The following is a 24,811-nucleotide window of genomic DNA, read 5'->3' as shown; positions in this document are numbered from 1 at the left end:
TTGTCTCTTTGTTGACATTAAAGTCCTTCTATTTCACTTGATGTATGCTAACACTAATAATCAATGGATTTATGACTGTCTGGGGTAAAATTAACCTATATGTAAATGCAGTTTCACTGCGGGAGATGATGTACATTGTTCTATGTAACCCAGAATAAGCATTAAAACGCTATAAATTATGCACTAGTTGCTTAGTTCCTAAACACATGATGCTTCAGGGAGTCATTTTGGTTTAGAGAGCAGCGCAGGGAAAGAACACTGCATGTTATCTAGAGTACCTTCAATTCTATCATTAGGACAGATTTTTAGTCCCCATATCAAACAAATGTTTGAAGTCTTTGTCATCGTCCTAGTTGCTAATCTATAGTCATTTTTCAGTGAATAGAATTCAGTTTAAACAACACTTAGATCTCCTTGGTTCCATTTCAACTGTCGTTCATATGCAGTTATTATAGCAGCTTTCTTTCCTGTGTTATACTGTTAATTAAATGTTAGTAAAAGTATAAATTGAGTTACTAGGTCATATATTCAAGACTTAAATACACACATCAATACACATTTTAAATTTTACAGTGTGTTAAAAGGTTTTGTAATACAAAAACGAAAAAGTAGAAATGCCAAAAGAGTGAAATAATCACTTCTAAGATATAAATGGAAATATACAACCTTATATAATGACAGCTAAATGAACAATATCTGTAAAAAGATATATAAATCGCACATAGAATAATAAGAGTTTAAATGAATGGACACCATAGGCGTGCGCACGGGGTGTGCTGGGTGTGCCTGGGCACACCCTAATCCCCGCGGCACGCCTATGCATTGAGACCGGCAGGGGAGATCTCAGGATCTCCCCTGTCGGTCCATGCAGAGCCGGCGCTATCCGAGCGCCGGCTCTGCTCTCAGCCTCCCCTCACCGGCTCACAGGCAGTGAGGGAGGCAGGAGAGGACCGGCGGAGCTCTTGCCAGCAGCTCCGCCGGGTTCCTCTCGCGAGATCTGAGCGTTGCCGTGGCAACGCTCAGATCTCGCGTGAGTGAACTCTAGCCCTGCGGGGCTAGAGTTCACTCTCCACTGGACCACCAGGGATGGATGGCGGCAGCAGGATCCCCCCTCCCAGGCATAAGGTAAGAAGGGAGGGGGGATAACTGATCTGCCCCCACCTCCACTGGACCACCAGGGAAAGCAGCAAGGAAAGATCCCCCCTCCCTACATAAAGTAAGAAGGGAGGGGGGATATTGAGTAATGTACCCCCACCTCCACCCCCCACACATATACACAGCACCAACACACATACACAGCACCCATAGACATACACAGCACCAACACACATACACAGCACCCATAGACATACACAGCACCCATAGACATACACAGCACCCATAGACATACACAGCACCCACAGACATACACAGCACCCATAGACATACACAGCACCCATAGACATACACAGCACCCATAGACATACACAGCACCCACAGACATACAGCACCCACAGACATACAGCACCCACAGACATACACAGCACCCACAGACATACACAGCACCCACAGACATACACAGCACCCAGACATACACAGCAGCCACAGACATACACAGCACCCACAGACATACACAGCACCCACACACATACACAGCACCCACACACATACACAGCACCCACACACATACACAGCACCCACACACATACACAGCACCCACACACATACAGCACCCACACACATACAGCACCCACACACATACACAGCACCCACAGACATACACAGCACCCACACACATACACAGCACCCACACACATACACAGCACCCACACACATACACAGCACCAACACACATACAGCACCCACACACACAGCACCCTCACAAACACACAGCACTCTCACACACATTACACAAACAGCACTCTCACACTCACACAGCACACTAACAGTACCCTCACAAACACAAACAGGACCCTAACAAACACACACAGCACACTACCAGTACCCTCACACACAAACATCACCCTCACACACAGTACATTTACAGCACCCTCACAAGTGCACACACACACACACACAAACAGCACCCTGACACACAGTACATTCACAGCACCCTCACAAGCACGCACACACAAACACCCTCACCCACATAGTACACTACCAGCACCCTCACACACACATCACACTAACAGCACCCTCACACAGCACACACACAGCTTTGTGTCTGTGTGTGTATATATGTGTATATATACATATATACATACATACATATATATATATATATATATACACCGCGTGTGCTTGTGCTTTAGGGTGCACACCCTAATGCTATAGGCTGCGCACGCCTATGATGGACACGCAGGATGTATATATATATAACTCACACAATTTAAGTGAATCTCAGGCTCATCATCCTTAGTCAGAAGTAGTCTTCAGAATAATATGTAGAAGATCTTCTTTTGTGCTTGTAAAATAAAGAAAACTAAGAGATAGTGCAGATAATATGAAAAATACAAAGAATGTATTACAAATTGCACTTACAAAGGTCCAAATAAAAACAGCAAATAATCCACTGCAGGGTGGAGATAAGAATACAGCAAGTAAGTCCCCCAAATGTAGTAATCCAACGCGTTTCGTCCACTGGACTTCCTCAGGGATTGTAATCCTCTTCTTCCCAATCTTTGTTTAAATATGCCGCCACAAACACATCCAATGGAGATCACCTGTGGAGTAGGTCTGTCGCGTGCGTTTCATGCTGGAACGCACTGAAGTCATCCGGCGTCATTTCCGGTTCCGATTTAACAAAATAATATACCATGTGTTCCACGTTGGAACACAACACACCAATAAAACACAATATATCTGAAATTGTCCCATCTGGAAAGCATCTGTATATATAAAGAAACAACCAAATCGGTACCTTAATAGAGTAAAACACGTAACTAAAAAATCGGCGTTACTTCCGGTTCCGGAATAACGGGCGAATACACTATGCATTCCACATTGGAACGCAATAGCAAAAAATGCCTAAAAATGGAAAGCTTCAATCTGATATAATATATTGCCAAATACATGGATCTGATATATCCATAGAGATTCTAGTGGGGCAAAAAGGAGAGAATGTGTAAAACAAAATGATAATGAAATAATAATGTAAAAAATATAATTATAATGAAAAAGTATAGATGAATTGAATAAAAATCAATAATAAATATAAAAGAATCTAATAATGAAAATATATATATATATATATATTAATAAAGAAAAATTCTGGAACTTAAAAGACAAGTATCAGACATAATCATAATATCAATGGAAAAGCTCAAAAAATGAGCTTGGAAAAACTTAAAAGAAAAAACTTAAAAGAATAAACCAAAACCTAAAATAAATCCAGAAAATATATAAAAAAATACATAGAAAATAGATATATAAAAAAAATATATAAAACTGTTAAAAGGTTTTGGCCTGAATAAAGTGTTATACTATTTTGCATGCTCAAATCTTGTAATTTTTGTAAAAATAAATTATATGTTTTGCAGATTGTTGCTTGTAAGATTTCCTCCTTAGCCATTCTCCCATTCTTAAAAAATGTACCGTATTTATCGGCGTATAACACGCACTTTTTTCCCCTGAAAAGAGGGGAAAAATTGTGGGTGCGTGTTATACGCCGATATCCCATAATTACTTACCTGTCCTGAAGCGTGGGCCGGCTTCACAGCGCGCACCGCGGTACAGGAACTTTAATTTAAGGTTCCGGTTTCCGGCGGGACTGAAAGGAAGTGTGCACAATAGTGTGCACACTTCCTTTCAGTCCCGCCGGAAACCGGAACCTTAAATTAAAGTTCCTGTACCGCGGTGCGCGCTGTGAAGCCGGCCCACGCTTCAGGACAGGTAAGTAATTATGGGAGGGGAGGAAAGTACACTATGGGAGGGGAGGGGAGGGGGAGGAAAGTACACTATGGGAGGGGAGGGGGAGGAAAGTACACTATGGGAGGGGAGGGGGAGGAAAGTACACTATGGGAGGGGAGGGGGAGGAAAGTACACTATGGGAGGGGAGGGGGAGGAAAGTACACTATGGGAGGGTAGGGAGGGGAAGTACACTATGGGAGGGGAGGGGGGGGGAAGTACACTATGGGAGGGAAGGGGGAGGAAAGTACACTATGGGAGGGGAGGGGGGGGAAGTACACTATGGGAGGGGAGGGGGGGAAAGTACACTATGGGAGGGGAGGGGGGGAAGTACACTATGGGAGGGGAGGGGGGGAAGTACACTATGGGAGGGGAGGGGGGGGAAGTACACTATGGGAGGGGAGGGGGGGAAGTACACTATGGGAGGGGAGGGGGGGGGAATACTATGGGAGGGGGGGAGAATACTATGGGAGGGGAGGGGGGAGAATACTATGGGAGGGGAGGGGGGAGAATACTATGGGAGGGGGGGGAGAATACTATGGGAGGGGGGGAGAATACTATGGGAGGGGAGGGGAGGGGAGAATACTATGGGAGGGGAGGGGGGAGAATACTATGGGAGGGGAGGGGGGAGAATACTATGGGAGGGGAGGGGGGAGAATACTATGGGAGGGGAGGGGGGATAATACTATGGGAGGGGAGGGGGGGAGAATACTATGGGAGGGGAGGGGGGAGAATACTATGGGAGGGGAGGGGGGAGAATACTATGGGAGGGGAGGGGGGGAGAATACTATGGGAGGGGAGGGGGGGATAATACTATGGGAGGGGGGAGAATACTATGGGAGGAGGGGGGGAGAATACTATGGGAGGAGGGGGAGAATACTATGGGAGGAGGGGGGGAATACTATGGGAGGAGGGGGGAATACTATGGGAGGGGGGAGAATACTATGGGAGGGGGGGGAGAATACTATGGAAAGGGGGGGGGACACTATGGGATGAGGGGGGAATACTATGGGATGAGGGGGGAATACTATGGGATGAGGGGGAGGGAATACTATGGCATGAGGGGGGAAATTTCCTGGAATTTCTTTCTAAAAATGAGGTGCGTGTTATACGCCTGTGCGTGTTATACGCCGATAAATACGGTACTTATCGGTGAACATGCATGGCTCAGCCACAAAAGCACAGAATCAGTTATTATTATCGCCATTTATATAGCGTCAACATATTCCGTAGCGCTTTACAATATTATGAGAGGGGGGTTTAACTATAAACAGGACAATTACAAGAAAACTTACAGGAACGACAGGTTGAAGAGGAGCCTACTCAAATGAGTTTACATCATATTAGGACATATTAGGACAAGAAATATCAATCAAATAAGGTGGGATTGAAGCAGAGCTGGAGGAGAGAGTAGAGCGCTGCCCTTTAGGAGAGAGCAAGAGACAGGTATGTAAGGTAGAGGTTACTCTGGGAGGCCATGAGCTTTCCTAAAGAGATGGTTGAACTGCTTTAAGTCAAGAGCAGCCTTCACGGAGATACTGATGCTATTTTAATAGGTGTTACTAATTTTCTAGATGTACACACCTCTGTTTTTTGTTTTTTTTGTATTACCAGCTTTACTATTATTTTTCTTCTATTGTGTTGCTTTTATGTTGTTTATTTTTAGTTTTCTTTAAGGTTTATTTGGTTGGAAGCATTAAGGAAGCCAGAACAGGACAAATTGTTTTATAATTCTTAATTTCTTGTTTTGGGTTCACAAATAACGTACTGAGACTGAGAATTCTGGGATCAACATAATAAAATATTAAAAGAGCCAAGAGTCTCAAACTCAAACAACAGTAAATGAAAAATCTAGTATGATGACCTATAACAGGAAAAATACTAAAATCCATTCCTCTCTCTGTACTATGAAAATGCTGGGATCTGATGAGTTGAGTTGATGAGTTTTTTTTTTTCTTTTGATCCCAAACTCCCATATTATCTATGTATATTAACACGAAAAAAGGGACATTTACATTTGTTTTCAAAAACACAAAAAAAGGTATTGATTGTGATTTTTTTTTCTTGTGCAAGTCACTTGATAATGAAGGGATAATAAAGGGACATGGATCAATGACTGCTAGCTTTGATTGTTAGATCATGTGCTATATAAATAATAACCAATAAATAATAATAATAATAATAATAATCAAGGAAACTATAGGTATTGCATATCAGTGGTGTCAACTTTAGTTGTTACTGGCATTGATGATATTTTTTTTCCGGTCATATATACAATAACCATGGTATGTGAACAAAATAACAAAACAAAAATACACTTATTAAATCCACTTCTTCGTGAATAAAGTTAATCTCTTCATCTATAGGTACCGTTTGGTATGAATGTAAAACTGTCTCATTATATTCTATATGAAACATTGGAACATATAAAACATCATAACCTTGACATAACACATTGAGCCTGTAATGATTCCAGCGCACTAGAAAACAGAAGCATTGCACATCCAATTAAAATCAATGGGAGTCGTTTTATACTGTTGTCAAGATTGTATATTGTCACAAAGCGAATAAGTTCCTTTTGATCTGTCTTCCTTTATGCTGTTACAGATGTTATTTGCTACAGGTCCACAAACAGTCTGTAACACTGCTCATCTTTTAAAGTTGCAAACAGAATACATCTTTGCACAATGTTGTAACCTTTGACTGCTTGATGGCCAGGTATCTAAGATGTGCAATATTTTTATTTCTATATATAATGTATTGTATTAATGAATAGCCTACTTAATTTTTGTATGCCTCTTAAGTAGTTAGCAATTAAGAATGTCCAGATACATGCTGCGTGGTCAAATTTTAAAATACAGAATTATATTTGCATTTTGTATTCTGCACTAGTGACATGCATCTCCAAGAGTCCTTGATGAGGGAGGTTTGGTAGAACGGAAAAGTCAGAATAAATGTTAGTCACACAAGCTCAAGAGTTTGTGTTCCATCTAAAAGTTAATCACAGGTGACTTTATCTCTATTTTTTTTCCTTTACGAGGGACGATGCCAACAAGGGTTACTAATAAACATTGTTTTATTAAAACACTATTTTTTGTTGGAGTAACACTTTAAAGAATAACTTATGTAAGTTATTGAATATGGAATACCCTCCAAAAGAAGTTACGATATTAGACTATTTCAATAACATTTGGGATAAATACTGTTCTCTATAAAAACATAAACAACTAAAACAAAACTGTGTTTATAGATAAGGACCAGACAATGATCTTGAAAGAGTTTTGTTTATCAAGCTCCAATATCCTTCTGGGACCCAGCCCATTAACTTGTGTCCTCTATACTGAACAATTCTTTTGAAAGTCTATCAATCTCTGCCGTATTGTAAAGAGGATACCCTGGGCTTTCCAGTCATTCTAAAGACTGGGATGCTGGGAACTTCGTCTTCCTTTTAATCAAAAATGGATAGAAACTGGAAGACAATTTTTTGTTCTCGGATCCCAGTAGGATATAATAATGCAAATGATGGGAAACAGTATGAGAGCAATTTCTCTTACATGAGAATGTGTCTCAAACACTATTGATTGCTAATCTAAAAACTGTTTGTGTTGTGAAGCAGGTGCCTTGTTGGTAGCTGACCTGGGCTGATGCTCAAAGTGGGGTCCTGAAAAGTTCTTGGTCATACTTCCCTGTAATATTGAGGGAAACATAACACCTCCAAAAGACACAATCTGTGACACATTAACACACAATTTAATTAATTAATTAATTAGCACAGTATATGGATATTGCTGTGGGTGCAGGGCTTTAACCACTTCCCTCCCTCTTTTAACCCCTTAAGACCGCAGCCAAATGTACAAAAAAACTTAAACAAAACCTGGCATTTGCGCTATATGTCTGTCCAACCGTAATTCACCTCTTTCATATTAAATGCACCCACACTTATTATATATCATTTTATTCAGGGGAAACAGGGCTTTCGTTTAACATCAAATATTTAGGTATGGAACATAATTTAATATGAAAAAAATATTAAAAAATGGGAGAAAATAAGAATTTTTTCAATTGTTTTAGTTCTACGTGACATTTTAACTGTGAATGTCAAAATACTGTTTGCTTTTACTGCAATACAATACACATATTTGGATTCAGCGATGTCTCATGTGTAAAACAGTACCCCCTATGTACAGGTTTTATGGTGTTTTGGGAAGTTACAGGGTCAAATATAGCGTGTTACATATTTCAGTTTTTTCACATTGAAATTCGCCAGATTGGTTACGTTGCCTTTGAGACCATATGGTAGCCCAGGAATAAGAATTACCCCCATGATAGCATACCATTTGCAAAAGTAGACAACCCAAGGTATTGCAAATGGAGTATGTCCAGTCTTTTTTAGAAGCCACTTGGTCACAAACACTGGCCAAAGTTAGTGTTAATATTTGAAAATGCAAAAAATGAATTTGAACGCAAATTTTGGCCAGTGTTTGTGACTAAGTGGCTACTAAAAAATACTGAACATACCCTATTTGCAATACCCTGGGTTGTCTACTATTGCAAATGGTATGACATCATGGGGATAATTTTCATTCCTGGGCTACCATACGGTCTCAAAGGCAGCCTGACGAATTTTAATGTGAAAAAACTGAAACGCAAACCTTATATTTGACTCTGTAACTTTTGAAAACACCATAAAACCTGTACATGAGGGGTACTGTTATACTCAGGAGACTTCGCTGAACACAAATATTAGTGTTTCAAAACAGTAAAACGTATCACAACAATTATATCGTCAGTGTAAGTGCCATTTGTGTGTGAAAAATGCAAACAATTTCACTGTCACTGACGATATCGTCGTTGTAATATATTTTACTGTTTTGAAACACTAATATTTGTGTTCAGCAAAGTCTTCCGAGTACAACAGTACCCCCCATGTACAGGTTTTATGGTGCCTAGAAAGTTACAGGGTTAAATATAGTGCTAGAAAATTTAATTCTCTGAACTTTCGGCCTGGGTTGTCAGGCAGGTCCTGCAAATTGGACCTCGCGATCACATGGCCCTGGGGGGCCAAAGAGGACAGAGGGGGACTCCCTGGGCTCCCAGGTAAGTCCCCCATACCGCGATCGCCGGCGTGGGATCGCCGGCGACCGGGTAAGTAAAAAAGATCGCAGGACGTTCTATGCCATCCTGCGGCATTTGGAGCCACCAAAATAAGGACGGCATAGAACGTTCTGCGGTCGTAAGGGGTTAAATTGTATAAATATGTATAAATATTTATATTTTCAGGTACTCAATCGCCCTCAGTTCTACTTTAGGAATGATTACCATCCTGTAGAGGAAAGAAGTCTATGCTAGAACTAGTCACTGATTTAAAGGCTGGAAGTATGTTGCAAAGTTAGCTCACCCCCTGCTTTCAAATAGTGCAGGATGTTTCAATTAGTCATATCCTTTCTACAGTCAAAGAGGGGTAGGGAAGTAAATAGCTTTTATCATTTCACTGTTGGCGTTACATTTGCAGTCTGGAGCATGATACAGAGTGCTATAGTAGTTTTAAATACCTTTATTTTGGAAATGTATGATTTAACTATATTTACTGTGTGTGGGCAAGGGCATTATTTTTACATAAGGTAACAATTTATAGTAAATAATAAAGATAATCTGTCCTATAATATTATCATTTTAAAACATGCCACAAGATGAAATTGTGTAGGAAATAGACCCACTTTATAAAATCAAATATATTTTCTATACAGGAAAAATGAAAAAAAGGAAAGAAAAAAAATGATATTTACATAGTTAACCAAATTTTCATAGAATTCGAAATCAAACCCAGTTTTGTTTCTGCTACATATATCTGTAGGTAGAAAAATGTCCGTGATTTATTGATGGTAGTTAGACTTACTGAAAAAGACTGGCTGTCTTCATTCACAAGTATGTAGGAGGAAGTGTAACAAATTGAACGTATTACAGCTAAATACTAATGCAACAATTATCCTTAAAGTAAGCTGCTATCTAAACTGTTGCTCGAGCTCTGGCTTGAACATAAAAGTCTATCTTTACCCAATCGTGAGAGTAGCAAAGAAACAAACTAAATTGAAAAGATATGTCCCCAAATAGCGCTGTAGTCAATAAGTTAAAGCTTTCTAAACTGTGTCTTGAAGGGCACCTGTTCTGTATTGATTTGCTATCGGCTAATCTAAAGTAAGCGCCATTGAAGAAAGATGAAATGATTTAGAAGAAAAAAAAACTGCATATATAATACTGGCTTCTCAAAAAGTCCTTGATCTCTAGACAAATTTTACTTCATTCTGCACATTTCTGACTTCTATCGATATTATTATGTATTGCCCATGACAAAAACAGTCGGTAAAAATTGTCCAGAGATCAAGGACTTTTTGAGAAGCAGGTATTATATATGCAGTTTTTTTTTTCTAAATAATTTAATATTTCCAAAATGGCGCTAACCTTAGATTGTGATTAGCCAGTGAGGTCAGTCTGTATCTCCAGCCCTGTTTCTCAACAATAAGGGCTTCTCTCATGGGCACCCTCCACTGCAGTGTCGGTCAACTAAGATCATGGTAAAAACTGATGGCGTGTTGTCCAAACATATATGACATTTGTCTTTTGACTGCTGCCATAAGTGCATCTTTGTCGGCCCATGATTGGAAGCACAGTGTGATGTCCCTAGAGGGAGATGTTTTGGTAGAAGGTCATCCTGGTAGGCGGTATAGTCCCTCCAAAGTTAGGCCTTTAGCCTGCTTGTGTGTCAATTTGGATGAGAGAAAACGCCTAATGAGTTGTGGCAGTTCACCAGCATCCACAGTGTCTGGGATCCCCTTCACCTTGAGATTGTGCTGTCTTGCAGCATCTTCCAGCTGCCCAGCTTTAGCACTCAGTAGTGTGCACTGTTCGGTGAGGTTCTGGATTTGGGTTGCAGCTGCATCTTGCCTTTGTCCTAGGCTTTTGATGTCACCTTCTGTGGCTTGAATGCCACCAGACAGTGAGCTGAGGTCTTTCTTCAGTGTGCCTATCTCTGAGGCAAAGAAGGCTTTTAAGTCGGCCACCATGGTATTGAGGTCCATTTTCATGGCTAGTTGAGGTTCCCTTCTACCTAGTGACAGTGCTTGGTTGCCCCCCAGCTGAGGTAGGAGCTCTTCTTCCTCCTGGTCTTCTTTGTCAGAGGCTGAGGAAAAGCCATGAGGTTGGCCTGGGAGTGCATCCGCCATCTTGGGCCTTGGAGTCAGAGAGGAGAAGGCCGATATCGTGGGTTTGACCCCCACCAGACCCTGAAGACTTTCTGGATTGTTTCCTCATGGCTTTCTGCATCGTTTTTTATATTATGTTATTAGAAGCCAAAAGTTGCTTTTGTTTATGCCTGTGAATCACTTCAATGTGGTCCGGTCAGGGCCGGCGCTACCATCAGGCTGACCGGATGGAGGGAAGCGCACTGCGCACCCCTCCAGCCGGTGTCATGCCTCAACTACCGGTAGTTTCTTGTCTCTTCCGGGTTGACGGAGTTTAGCCACACCCCTTCTCTGACGCGGTCTCCCCACGTTACATAATGCAACCGTGCCAGATACAAGACGCTGGATTATTGAACAGCGTTACCGCGATATTAACCCGGCTAAAAGTTTCTCTGCGACCTCTATTGTGTACCGAACCGGACTGGAATTCTACTTACCCTCCTTCTCCTCTCCTCGACCACGGCTAGTATCTGGACTTTCCTCATCCTGCCTGAGAAACAACCCTCCCCGGAGGAGAACTCCGGGAACCTGATTTTTCACCCTTTGGAAGCTAAGTCAATTGTTATATCTGTGATAAGAGCTTACCTTCTCTCAAAACCGCTAAGCATTCCTGCCATAGTCTGCTCTCAAGTTTGCCAAGCATTTCTGCTACAGCCTGCTCTCACGTCCGTTAAGCATTCAGGCTACAGCTGCTTCCAGGCCTGCTATCTCCGACTCCAAAACGAATCACTCCTGTTAGAACTTCATTTCTAAATTCCTCCATTTCCTTAAAACTTGCAAACACCAATGTGTTAGATTGCATGTATATCGGAAGCTGCTTACTCCAATTAAACCAACAGCGAAGTAATTAAAGATACAGTACCTGTATTTTCCATTATTGAATACACAGTTCCTATTCTATTCTCTAAGTATCCTAATCAACAATCTAAGTCCTAAGAAATCTGCAGTTGTGCTCCATATCAACCTATGTAAACGTTACAGCCGGTTACTATTGGTAGCGTGGCCGAGCCCAGAGATTCCTGCCCGCGGAGCCCAGCCTCAGCCCGCCAACCTCCTACCCTGGTGTCTGCCGACTGCCGCAAGCTGTGTGGAGGGGGCGGGGATATGACATCATATCCCTGCTCCCTGTGTACCGCACAGCGCGGCTGGCGCCCAGTGATGGGGCTGGGCTGCAGGACAGCATGCACCCAGGGGACAAGATTGAACTGTACAAATGTAAGTATGTATGTCTCTGTATGTATGTCTCTGTCTGTATGTATGTATGTAAGTATGTATGTCTCTGTCTGTATGTCTCTGTCTGTATGTCTCTGTCTGTATGTCTCTGTCTGTATGTATGTAAGTATGTATGTCTCTGTCTGTATGTCTCTCTCTGTATGTATGTATGTCTCTATCTGTATGTATGTCTCTGTATGTATGTATGTATGTCTCTATGTCTCTCTGTATGTCTCTCTCTGTATGTCTCTGTACGTATGCATGTATGTATGTCTCTGTCTGTATGTCTCTGTACGTATGTATGTATGTGTGTCTCTGTATGTATGTATGTATGTATGTCTCTGTCTGTATGTCTCTCTCTGTATGTATGTATGTCTCTATCTGTATGTCTCTCTCTGTATGTATGTATGTATGTATGTCTCTGTCTGTATGTCTCTCTCTGTATGTCTCTCTCTGTATGTATGTATGTCTCTGTCTGTATGTCTCTGTATGTATGTATGTATGTATGTATGTCTCTGTACGTATGTATGTATGTGTGTCTCTGTATGTATGTATGTATGTCTCTGTCTGTATGTCTCTGTATGTATGTATGTATGTCTCTGTATCCATGCATATATGTATCTGTATGCATGTGTGTAACTCTGTGCCTTTATGTCTCTGTATGTATGGATGTATGTATGTGTCTGTGTGTCTCTGTATGTCTTTGTATGCATGTTTCTGTAAGTATGTGTCTGTATGGCGGTTTGCCTCTGTATGTATGTATGTTTGTATGTATGTGTCTGTATGTCTTGTATGTATGTTTACGTATGCCTGTATGTACTTATGTATGTTTATGTATGCCTGTATGTCTCTGTATGTATATGTATGCCTGTATGTCTTTGTATGTATGTCTCTGTATGCCTGTATATATGTGTCTATATGGCGGTATGTCTCTGTATGCATGCATGTCTTTGTATGCCTGTATGTATGTATGCCTGTATGTTTCTGTATGCCTGTATGTATCTGTATGTATGTATGTGCCTGTATGTCTTTGTATGTATTTTTCTGTATGCCTGTATGTCTCTGTATGCCTGTATGTGTCTGTATGACGGTATGCCTCTGTATGTATGCATGTCTTTATATGCCTTCTTGTCTCAGTATGCATGTATGTATTTGCCTGTATGTCTCTGACTGTATGTGTCTGTGTCTGTATGTCTCTGTATGATTATTTCTGTGTTTGTATGACAGTGTACCTGTGTGACTGAAAAATGATGCCTGTGGCTTGGGAGGAAATACACACAGGTGAAGATACATTTTTTTTTTTTTAAAGGAGGGTGAGGGGCGCCAAAATGCATCTTCGCCTGTGTAACTAAAAATCCTAGCACCGGCCCTGGGTCCGGTTGACGGAGCTCGGGACTCATGCATCTGATCAGAGGGCTGGCTAGCTCTGCCCCCCCATTTTGGCTTTATTTTTGTTAAATCATGATACAGTGTAATAATTAATGTGTTGTTGTTCATCTAAAGTTGTATTTACCTAATTTTGAAACCTGCTAAGGATGATTGTTATGTCCTGATATGTAAAACCATAGAATTCAAATAGTATGTACTTTCTTTTTCCCATGACAGTACAGTGACCAACCAGAACATTAAAACCACTAACAGGATAATTTAGTAATATAGATTATAGCCTTACAATTAAACCTGTCAAGGTGGGGATACATAAAGCAGCAAGTGAACAGTCCGTTCTTGAAATTCATGTGTTGGAAGCAGGAAAAATGGGCAAGTGAAAATATCTGATTGAATTTGACAAGGGCCCAATAGTGATGGCTAGATGACTGGATCAGAAAGACAAGTCTTCTGGGTGTTCCTGGTATGCAGTGGTTGATACCTACCAAAAGTGGTGCAAGGAAGGACAACCGGTGAACTGGTGTCAAGGCCATGTGTACCCAAGGCTCATTGATGCATGTGGGGAGCAAAGGCTAGCCCATCTGGTCACATCACATAGAAAAGCTACTGTATCTTGAATTGCTTAAAACATAATATGGCCATGATAGAAAGGTGTCAGAACACACAGCACATAGCAGTTCGCTGCATAGCCGCAGACCAGTGAACATGGCCATGATGACCCCTGTCCACCACTGAAAGCACCTTCATTGGGGACATGAGCATCACAAGTAGACCATAAAGCAGTGGAAGAAAGTTGGCTGATCTGATAAATCACATTTTCTTTTAAGTGGATGGCTGGGTGTGTGTGCATTGTTTACCTGGGGAAGAGATTTGGAAGCACGTTGGCAAGAAAGCAGGCAAGTAGAGGCCGCGTTAGGATCTGGGCAATGTTCTGCTTGGAAATTGTGGGTTCTGTCATTCATGTAGATGTTAATTTGAAACATACCATTTACCTAGAGATTGTTGCAGACCACATATACCCCTTTTGACAATGGTGTTCCCTGATATCAGTGGCCTCTTTCAGCAAGATAATGCACAATGCCACACTGCAAAAAATGTTCAGGAATGATTTGAGAAACATGGCAAAGAGTGCAAGGTGTTGCACTGACCTCCAAATTCCCCATATCTCAATCTGATTGAGCATCTGTGGTATGTGGTGGGACAACAAACCCAATTTATGGAGTTCCCACCTAACAACTTGCAGGACTTAAAGTATGTGCTGCTATTGTCTTGATGCCAGAACCACAGGACACATTCAGAGTTGAGTTCAAAGCTGTTTGGGCAGCATGAGCCAGACATGTGTGATATTAGACAGGTGGTTTTAATGCTGTGGCTGATCTATCTCTCTCTCTCTCTCTATATCTATATATATATATATATATATATATATATATATATATACACACACACACACATCAAAACTGCAGTGGAAATCAGTCTCTTTGCAACAGAACCACTGCATTTAGCTGTAGTTGTTATTGTTCTTAAAGTGTCCCTTTAAATCTAATAATCATTTTAAGATATTATCATTTTGGAAAGATTCTGGGTCTCTATGTAAGCTTGCTATGCAGTGACATCAAAGCAATCTGGCATATTTGTAGTGCATTGCAAGAATATCATTCAGTCACCAAAAGAGTTCTTCTGTCTTTTATTATAAAATGTAATGTAGGATTTTTCTTACATAATCAGTTTTATTAAAAAAAAAACATGAAACAAATATAAACATAGTTATATGAGCAGATCCTATGTTCTAATGAACAGTAAAATAAAAATAGCTATCACATCAACATAGACAAACAGATTCATCTTTCACCATCGTACCACCAGTTGCCAAGATATATTTTCTCTGTACACTAGTCATCTGCCAAGGCAAGTGCATCCACAGTCTTAAGCAGAGCCTGGAAATTCACTCCTGTAGACCATAATACATTCTAATCATCTTAGAATCACACTTGCAGCTTGTGAAGCATGATGGGAGTTTTATTTCATGGCAGTTAAAGTGCCAGAGATTTCCTATCTGTGATTTGCAGTACAATGTCATTAGGCAGTAAAATACATTAAACATACATGGTCTTTTAGTGAACCACAACCACACTGAAGAAAATATATACAGTAATCATCTTCAATTAACATTCACCCTTCAGCAGCATATAATTAAAATACATTTGCATATGAAAATACAGATGATTTATTTAAAAATGTGAAAAACATAAAATATATCACATTATAGCACTCAGACTTGAATTAGGATTCACCCTAGATGAAATTCAGGATGAAATGGCTTCTCTATTGTGAGGGAAATTCATTTAGTGCTAAAAAGGAGAAAATCCGCTCTTTCTTTTTCTAAAAGAAAACAAACAAAAAAAAATAATAATTGGAAAAGCAGTTATAATGTGATTAAAAACTACAGATGTAGTACATCAAACAGACTGCAAGACTGCATTATACTATCAATGAAAGCATACAAAGGAGAAAGTCTCATTCAGGTGCATTACTGGAACTAAAAAGGTCTTTCGTGCATAAAAATTGGAAAATTATAAAGCTTCCTCTATTATTTGTTTTGCTCTTGCTCTAGATATTGCAAATGTCGATAGAATAGTAGTGATTTCTTGAATGAAAATAGCTTTTACATTTCAAACATATTTATTAAATTATCTTTCCTGCAATACCACCACAACTTAAGCATTCACGTTAATCAAATATATTAATTACAATTGCCAGTTATTAAAACTGTGGGGATTATATTGAAATAGAAATGTTGAATATTCTAATATGAAGGTTTCTGGTAGGATGATGGTTTTCATGGAAGCATTATTATTTGCATTTATATTACGCCAACATATTCCACAGCGCTATACAATTATAGAAAGGGGTGAAGGGTGCCCTGCTCAAATAAGCTTAAAGGGGCTCTTTAAGTACCACGACCACTTCATCAGACTGAAGTTGTCTGTGTGCTGTGCCCCTGTCTGTTTAACCCTGCAAATAAATATTAGAAATAATTACATTGCAGAGTTAACTCAACCTCTAGTGGCAGTCTTCCAGCTTTGCATGAAGACAGCCACTAGCGTTTAACATCTTCAAATTCCGCACACAACAGCATTGATCCAATGCTGTCCTATTGGGAATAATGAATTCTCAGCAAGAGCCATGCATGTGCATGCGCACTAGATCCCACCATCACTGTGTGTTGGGGGAAGAGGAAACCTTTTCAGAGTCGAGGGAGCCTTGGCGCCAAAAAAAAAAAGGGATTACTAGGATTTCAATATGAGTTCCCTTCTTCTAAGACAGCGAGATTACCACTGCTCTAACCAGCCAATATATAAAACAATCTTATTTTCCTTTCTCAAATACCAACATATTATGCAGCGCTGTACAAAAGGTTTATGATTTTTTTTTTAATTAAGTGATGCTCAACTCTCACATTACCACCACAAATAACCAGGTAGTAAGTGACAAGTTGTACTCAAGAACAATTATTATTATTAAAGTTTTTCATTTTTTAATAGATTTTCAAATAGTTTTTTTTATGAAGAATTTTAAATATTCTTTATAATAATCAGCAATAAATGGGATAAAAAGGTTACAAGAAAGAAAAAATGGAAAAAAAAAGGGAATTTTCATACTAACTTATGTTGTTAAAATTCATGAAATGTTGTTGAAGGAACTCAATTGTTCTACTGACTTTGGGTTACATACTGAGCAACCCAATACAAATATTACAATATTTGGTACATTTGGTTACATAAAAATCAACCCATTTGATGGAGGGTTAGTACAAGATAACTTCAATCTGATTATTTGTCTGCATTAACTTGTGTTCTGATGAACAGTCATGCACACTGCTCAGATGAAAATACCCTCCTAATTTTAAAAACATTCAGGTATAGTCACTAAACTGTGAATTGCTGGGAACTGATTAGGAAGTTTCAAATTTTGAAGCCAAAATTGCCAATTTGGAAAAACACCCCACCTTTTTTTTTCTTAATTGGCTATTTTGGTCTTGAATTAGACATTTTTTGGACAAGTCCAAGCAATAGTGATATCACTGAATGCGGGAATGCCATTGACAACATTGTTAAAGCACATGAATGAATTCTTACCTGGAACAATCTGGGCCAGTCCAGCTTGGGGGACAATGGCATCTGTTTGGTCTTATACATCTACCTCCATTTAAGCAAGGAGAGTGACACACAGCTGAAACAACATATATACTGTGAAGGATAACTTGCATTGATAATTTAAGGTTAGTTTAACGTTGAGCTCTTTATCCTTTTACGTATTTTTTTTATTGTTCTTGGTTTGCTTAAATATACACATTGTAAAGTGCTGCAAAATAGGTTGGTATTCTATAAATAATATTAAAGAGGCACTGTCATGGGCGAATCACATTTTTTTTTAACACCCCTGCTGACTCCACTACTTATAATTGTCCCCATAGTCACCCCCAAATGCCCCTAAGTCCCCCCCCCATATTACCTATTTTTTAATCTTTAGTTTCTGCCCGGACTTAGGTCCTGGACACCGCCATCTTTGTGTGGGTAGCTGAAGTCCTTATGGAACACATCATCTGCCCACACTGGATAGCGCTGTGAAATTCCCGCGCATGCCCAGTTAAACACTTGGGCATGCGAACGTGAATTTCATCTATTCATTTATTCGCCAGAAAGACAAATAAATGAATAGAAATGTCAAACGAATGAACGAAGAGTTCGTCGTTCATTCGTTTGGTTTATTTACAAGGAGGGTGCTACCGGCACACAGCACCCTCCTTGTAATATGTAAAAATAGAATATGACCCCCATAATAGCATGAGGGAGATTAAAATCTCCCGAATGCTACTACTAGCAGCGGGTGGGGGCCCTAAATGAAAATGGGGGGGACCTATTGTCCTCCCCCCTGCCCCCAACCATAAGCGGCGGGTGGGGGCCCCAAATGAAAATAGGGGTGACCTATTGTCCCCCCAGCCCCCACCCATGAACGACAGGTGGGGGCCCTAAATGAAAATGGGCTTCCACCCATGATCGCTGGGTGAAGAAGGATTACTATTTTAGGTTTTTATTTTTTTCGTCTGTTTTTTTGTGCTCTTCTTTTTATATTTTAACAGTTGCGATGGGTATTATGGATTTTTATTTGGCCTTTTTTGGGGCTGAAAAAAGAAGATTTTTGAAAAAAGAAGACATCAAATGGTAAGTTATTTTTTATTTACAGGTATTTAGTCTTCTTGTCCCCTTCTCACTATTTTTAGTAAAAGATTTTGAGTGGGGGAGATGAACAGGGGCATGGGGCCCTCTAGTTACCTAGTGGGGTTTACATTTAGCTATGGGTGGGCACCCGAGGGGGAGGACAATAGGTCCAACCCCCCCCCCCCATAGTGATTTAGGGCCCCCACCCACCACTCATGGGTGGGGCCGGGGAGGAGAACAATAGGTCCCCCCCATTTTCATTTAGGGCGCCACCCGCTGCTCATGGGTGGAGGCCAGGTAGGGACGCTAGGTCCCCCCTTCAGTTTAATAGCCCCCACTCGCGCGGCATGGGTGGGGGCTCAGGAGGGGGGACACTAGTCACAGGCTGCTCGCTGTTTAGTAGACGCTGTTTAGTACTAACTACTTAGTATTAGTAAATTTGGCCGAAAGACCAATTAGGTCTTTCAGCCTTTTGGTAGATAGCTCCCTGATACCATGGAAATTAGGGATTTATCTACTAAGCAGCTGCATTCGAATGAAATTCCGATCCGAACAAAGTCCCGTATTGTCTCCTAACATGAATGAACAAACTGTTCTCATTCTGTTAGGACGAAATTTGGTAGTTTCGCCGGCGCCCTGTCTAAATGACAGGACGTTCGAGAATACTGACAGGAAGCATCGCAAGATCACAGAGGAAAGGTAAGAATTTGGGGAAAATTTCTCTGACCACAGGAAACGGAGCACAGTTTGCTCCTCGGCTGGTCAGAGATGGTCAGGCATAGTAAACCTCCATATGACAAAATAGTCCCTACTTTGTCTTATGTTTTAAAGAAAACTAGAGCAGACAGGAAGAAATTAAGATCCTGACAGAAGGAGAGAAGAGGAATCGATTCTAGAGAGGTAAGTTTGGCATGACAGTGCCGCTTTAATACAAGATAGAAAGTCAGTTTGGCAAATCAGGAATATTTCTTAATGAGGTTTCTCACATATTTGGGGCAAAGCCTACTTAACAGTTCTTTATGACCAATCATTTAAAAACAGAGGGACTTAAAGCGAAATTATACCAAATAATATTTTTGTAGATTTTATCCATTGGCTTTAAAACCCCTTAGTGGTGCCATTATTAGCTTTCCAAATTATTATAATACTGTTAGAAACACTTCCCAAATGATTTACATACTGAAGTAACCATTAAATCTATGGTTATTTTTTATATGGAGCATTTGAAGAATTTTTACAACAGTATTGAATCATTTGGAAAGCTTATTAAATGAGGTCTGCAATAAAATAAAATCATCTGTTCTTACATATTCTATGCATGTTGACTTGTGTTATAAATTAATTTGCATGGTGACCAATACTCACACTCTGAAGTGAAACATAGGAGCAAATTATTTATACACCTAGTACCATATTAGCTAAACAATTATACACAAAGCATACCAACTTTATACCACACTTCATAAACCACACAAGAAAATCAACAATTATTATCCTTTGCTTTGATGTGTGATTTTGAAAGCACAATTTTTTTGGGACAGTTATGTACTTGAGCAGTTGAGCTTTGCATTCATCACAATATCTGTCCATTGATGATTGACATACCACACAGGATAAATATTAGGCAAAATTACAACCAGATATTATTTCACTGTGATTTGTTCATAAAATGCTATTATTAAAAAAAAAATGTGAAAAGGTTTAAATGTATTAATTTTTCAAGATTGTAATGCGCATGGTTTGCATATGGAGTGAAAATTATTGTATGTGTCACTAATTCACAGGTTTCTCATGTCTTACTCTTAATTCATCAGCAGCACACAGGTAGAACACAAGTTAATAAAAACATTCACACATCAAGTTGAACTGACAATACAACAAGGATTAGAAGCATAAGGGCATGGTGCAAAAATACATTTGGGGATATGCATTCCAAAATAGTATTCAGATTAAAAAAAAACATTCCAAACACCATAACTAATGCAGCAATAGTGTCAAGGGTGCCCTGGCATTTCCCTAATGTAAGGAGTCAAACTGTTTAGTAATATCTTGACATCTTACCTAGGGACTGCCGGGCGCTGCTTTACACCCACTCTCTGCTTGAATATCTCTTCATTGAGCTAAGCCTAACAATGCAGGGCTTAGCTCATTGACTGAGGAAGCTCTGCTGATGGTCTCTGGCTGTGTATATGTGACTTTGGGTGACTGCGTGTTTGTGACTGTGTGTAACTGTGAGTGACTGTATGTGTCACTGTGTGCATGTGACTTTATGTGACTGCATATATGTGTGACTGCGTGTCTTAGTATACATGTGACTGTGTTTCTAATAACGTGATTATATTATGACACTGTATTATTGTGTGTCTGTGTATGGAGGAGGAAGGGGTGCCAACATATACATCTGCTGGGAAGGAGAGCTAAAGGAAGCTGCTGAATTGGAGCTTCTGACATTCCTTCTGGCTAGAGAGTAGCAGTGCCCAGCAGACCCTATATAATAAGGCATTACTAGACGGTTTGCTCAGGGCACACTTGGCACCATAACCAGTACAGCACGTTTTAGTGGAAATGGTGGTTGGAGTGTTCCTTGAAAGCATAACACAGTCTTAGTTTTTGATTTCTCTCCATTTGTATTGATGAAGATGGTATATGCTTACCAAGATGACAACGTGACCCAGTCCAACCTGGTTGACAATCACACTTATATGGTGCTGTACAGCGACCTCCGTTTAAACAAGGCAAGATGCAGATGGCTAAATAAAAAATGAGACAGGATCATGTTAGGACATATATTTAAAAATTAATAAGATTCATTATGACCACTGAAGTGTACTAGAGTGCAAGTGTCCTCCACAGGCACACTCTGTTCTCTTATGGATAGCAGAATCTTCAAAAACATGATTTGAATGGTTTGAAAATTGTCTGCCATTTTAATAAAATTTTCTTTAATTTAAAACAGGGCTCATGTGAAAAGCCTTTATACAATGAACACAGGGAAAATATATTTGACAGGATTGTATTTATGTATTTAACCCCTTAAGGACACATGACATGTGTGACATGTCATGATTCCCTTTTATTCCAGAAGTTTGGTCCTTAAGGGGTTAAAGTAAAAGGTCACACTAAATATTATGGATATATATATATATGTGATTTTTTTCACATGAACATTATTTTAACCAATCACCTAATCAATATTAATGCAAAGATATGAAACATAAATCAGAGAATCATGTGTGTTTAGCGTGCAGTTTCTATGCAGGAAGTTCTAAGACAAAGGAAAGGTCCTAGCTGTTGAGCTGACTGGTTGCACTGCGTCTGAGTTGCGAGCAGATTTCAGCAATTCAACCTGATTTAAAGCAATTATACTTACTCACGCTTCTTCAGATTTGCATTTCTTCACAGAAAATGAAATGAAGAAGAGGGCAACAACAAAAATCAGGTGTGAATTACCCTGATGGAGACTAAGATATAGTAATTCTGTTTTTGAATTCTATGAAGAAACATGCTTCCCAAGAGCCTGACTCCCTAAAACTTTGGGCTCTCTGTCTTCTGATTCAGACAACTAAAATTCCAAAATATGATGGTTTGCAATGAATATCCACTGTGGGGGATGACAGCTTCCTTGCTGCTAAGAATGATCAACCAGATCCATCACATTTCTTCAAGTTTCACTCTTTCCTTTTATGTGGACCTGAGAGTCTAATCTACAACTTATTGATAGAGATATATAATTATTAAAATGTACACTACTTTCCACATGCCTCTAACATCCTCATTCTTAAGAAAAAATTATCATAGTTGACACCTGCCACTAACCAGCAATGTTTACACATATCTGGTTTTTTACCAAAATCCCATTTATTTAGTTGACGTCACGGCCGCAGAAATAGCTACCATTTGAGCCTGAAACTCCTTGAGGGAATATTGCTAGTCTTTTAGGTGAGGCTGTTGATTTTTTTTTCTACACAGTATAATCCTGTCTAATGTTACATTTTTGCAAACATTAACCCTACTGGTGCACTACTACTTACAGATGTTAAAAATGTGCTGTTGGCTGGGAAGTAATATAATAGCTGAGTGCTTCAACTGACTCTCATTATATTAGGTGGGCTATCTGGAGTTAAAGGATCACTATAGGGTCAGGAACACAAACATGTATTCCTGACCCTATCGTGTCAAAACCACCATCTAGCCCCCCCCCCGGGTCCCTCATGCCTCCATAAAGATAGCAAAATCTTACTGTATTCAAGCCTGAAGCTGTAGATCTGCATGCTGTTTGTCTCAGAAAAACAAGCAGTCTGCTGACATCATCAGAAGTGGTAGCCTGATCCAATCAGAATGCTTCCCAATAGGATTGGCTGAGACTGACAAAGAGGCAGATCAGGGGCAGAGCCAGCATGATTCAAACACAGCCCTGGCCAATCAGCATCTCCTCATAGAGATGAATTGAATCAATGAATCTCTATGAGGAAAGTTCAGTGTCTGCATGCAGAGGGAGGAGACACTGAATGTTTGGATACATTTTAGGCAGCCATGACCCAGGAAGGATCTCTAACAGCTATCTGAGGAGTGGCCAGTGAAGTTATCACTAGGTTGTAAACACTGCATTTTCTCAGAAAATATAGTGTTTACAGCAAAAAGCCTGAAGGTTATGATTCTACTCAGCAAAACAAATTCAATAAGCTGTAGTTGTTCTGGTCACTATAGTGTTAGTTTTGATTGACTGCATGAATAGATATAATTAATCCTGTAACTAGGCACATTAAACACTATTATACATATTTTAAGTCAATGCTTTTATATATTTTGCATGTTTTATCAAAAGTGTGGCTTATTTAATCAGTTATTCTTCATATTTCTACATAAACTGCATAGACCATGCTAAAACACATATACCGTATATACTCGAGTATAAGCCGAGTTTTTTAGCACATTTTTTGTGCTAAAAAAACCCAACTCGGCTTATACTCGAGTCAATAGTCTGTATTATGGCAATTTGCATTGCCATAATACAGACTGGGGGAGCGGGGTGCTGGCAGAGCTGTACTTACCTTTCCTGCAGCTCCTGTCAGCTCTCTCCTCCTCCGCGCCGTCCGTTCAGCACCTCGGTCAACTCCCAGTGTAAGTCTCGCGAGAGCCGCGGCTCTCGCAAGACTTACAGTGTGAGCTGACAGAGGGAGCTGACCGGACGGCGCGGAGGAGGAGAGAGCTGACAGGAGCTGCAGGAGAGGTAAGTACAGCTCTGCCAGCCCCCCTCTCCCCCCACTGAACTACCAATGCCACTGGACCACCAGGGAAGGAGCCCCCCTCCCTGCCATGTAGCAAGCAGGGAGGGGGGACAAAAAAATAATAATTAGTAATAATAAAAAAAATAAATAATAATAACAATAATAATAATAATTAAATTAAACGAATACTAATAATAATAAATAATAATAAAAAAAATTAAAATAATAAAAAAAAAATTGCCCACCCCCCAGCGAGGCTCTGCAACACACACACACACACACACACACACACACACACTACACTCATACACACAGACTGCATTCATACATACACGCTGCATTCATACACACACTGCATTCATACACTCACACTGCATTCATACACTCACACTGCATTCATACACTCACACTGCATTCATACACTCACGCTGCATTCATACACACACGCTGCATTCATACACACACGCTGCATTCATACACACACGCTGCATTTATACACACACGCTGCATTCATACACACACGCTGCATTCATACACACACGCTGCACTCATACACACACGCTGCACTCATACACACACTGCATTCATACACACACGCTGCAATCATACACACACGCTGCATTCATACACACGCTGCACT

General features: G+C 40.1%; 1 protein-coding gene across 1 annotated transcript in view; it reads right to left on the bottom strand.

Moving 5' to 3' along the window:
• Positions 1 to 15,431: 15,431 nt before the first annotated feature.
• The window catches only part of SVEP1 (sushi, von Willebrand factor type A, EGF and pentraxin domain containing 1), a 334,296-nt gene continuing 324,916 nt past the window's right edge, over positions 15,432 to 24,811 (bottom strand). Inside the window, exons 47-49 of the mRNA XM_063455268.1 lie at positions 21,598 to 21,693; positions 17,861 to 17,954; positions 15,432 to 16,103 (exon numbers count right to left, since the gene is read on the bottom strand). Coding sequence (XP_063311338.1) covers positions 16,073 to 16,103; positions 17,861 to 17,954; positions 21,598 to 21,693 — 221 coding nt within the window. The 3' untranslated portion in view covers positions 15,432 to 16,072. The remainder of the gene's footprint in view (positions 16,104 to 17,860; positions 17,955 to 21,597; positions 21,694 to 24,811) is intronic.

Source organism: Pelobates fuscus, chromosome 5 (genome assembly GCF_036172605.1).
Source record: "Pelobates fuscus isolate aPelFus1 chromosome 5, aPelFus1.pri, whole genome shotgun sequence".
Taxonomy (NCBI): domain Eukaryota; kingdom Metazoa; phylum Chordata; class Amphibia; order Anura; family Pelobatidae; genus Pelobates; species Pelobates fuscus.
Note: the sequence above shows the minus strand (reverse complement) of the source record. Positions and strands in the feature narration are given on the sequence as shown.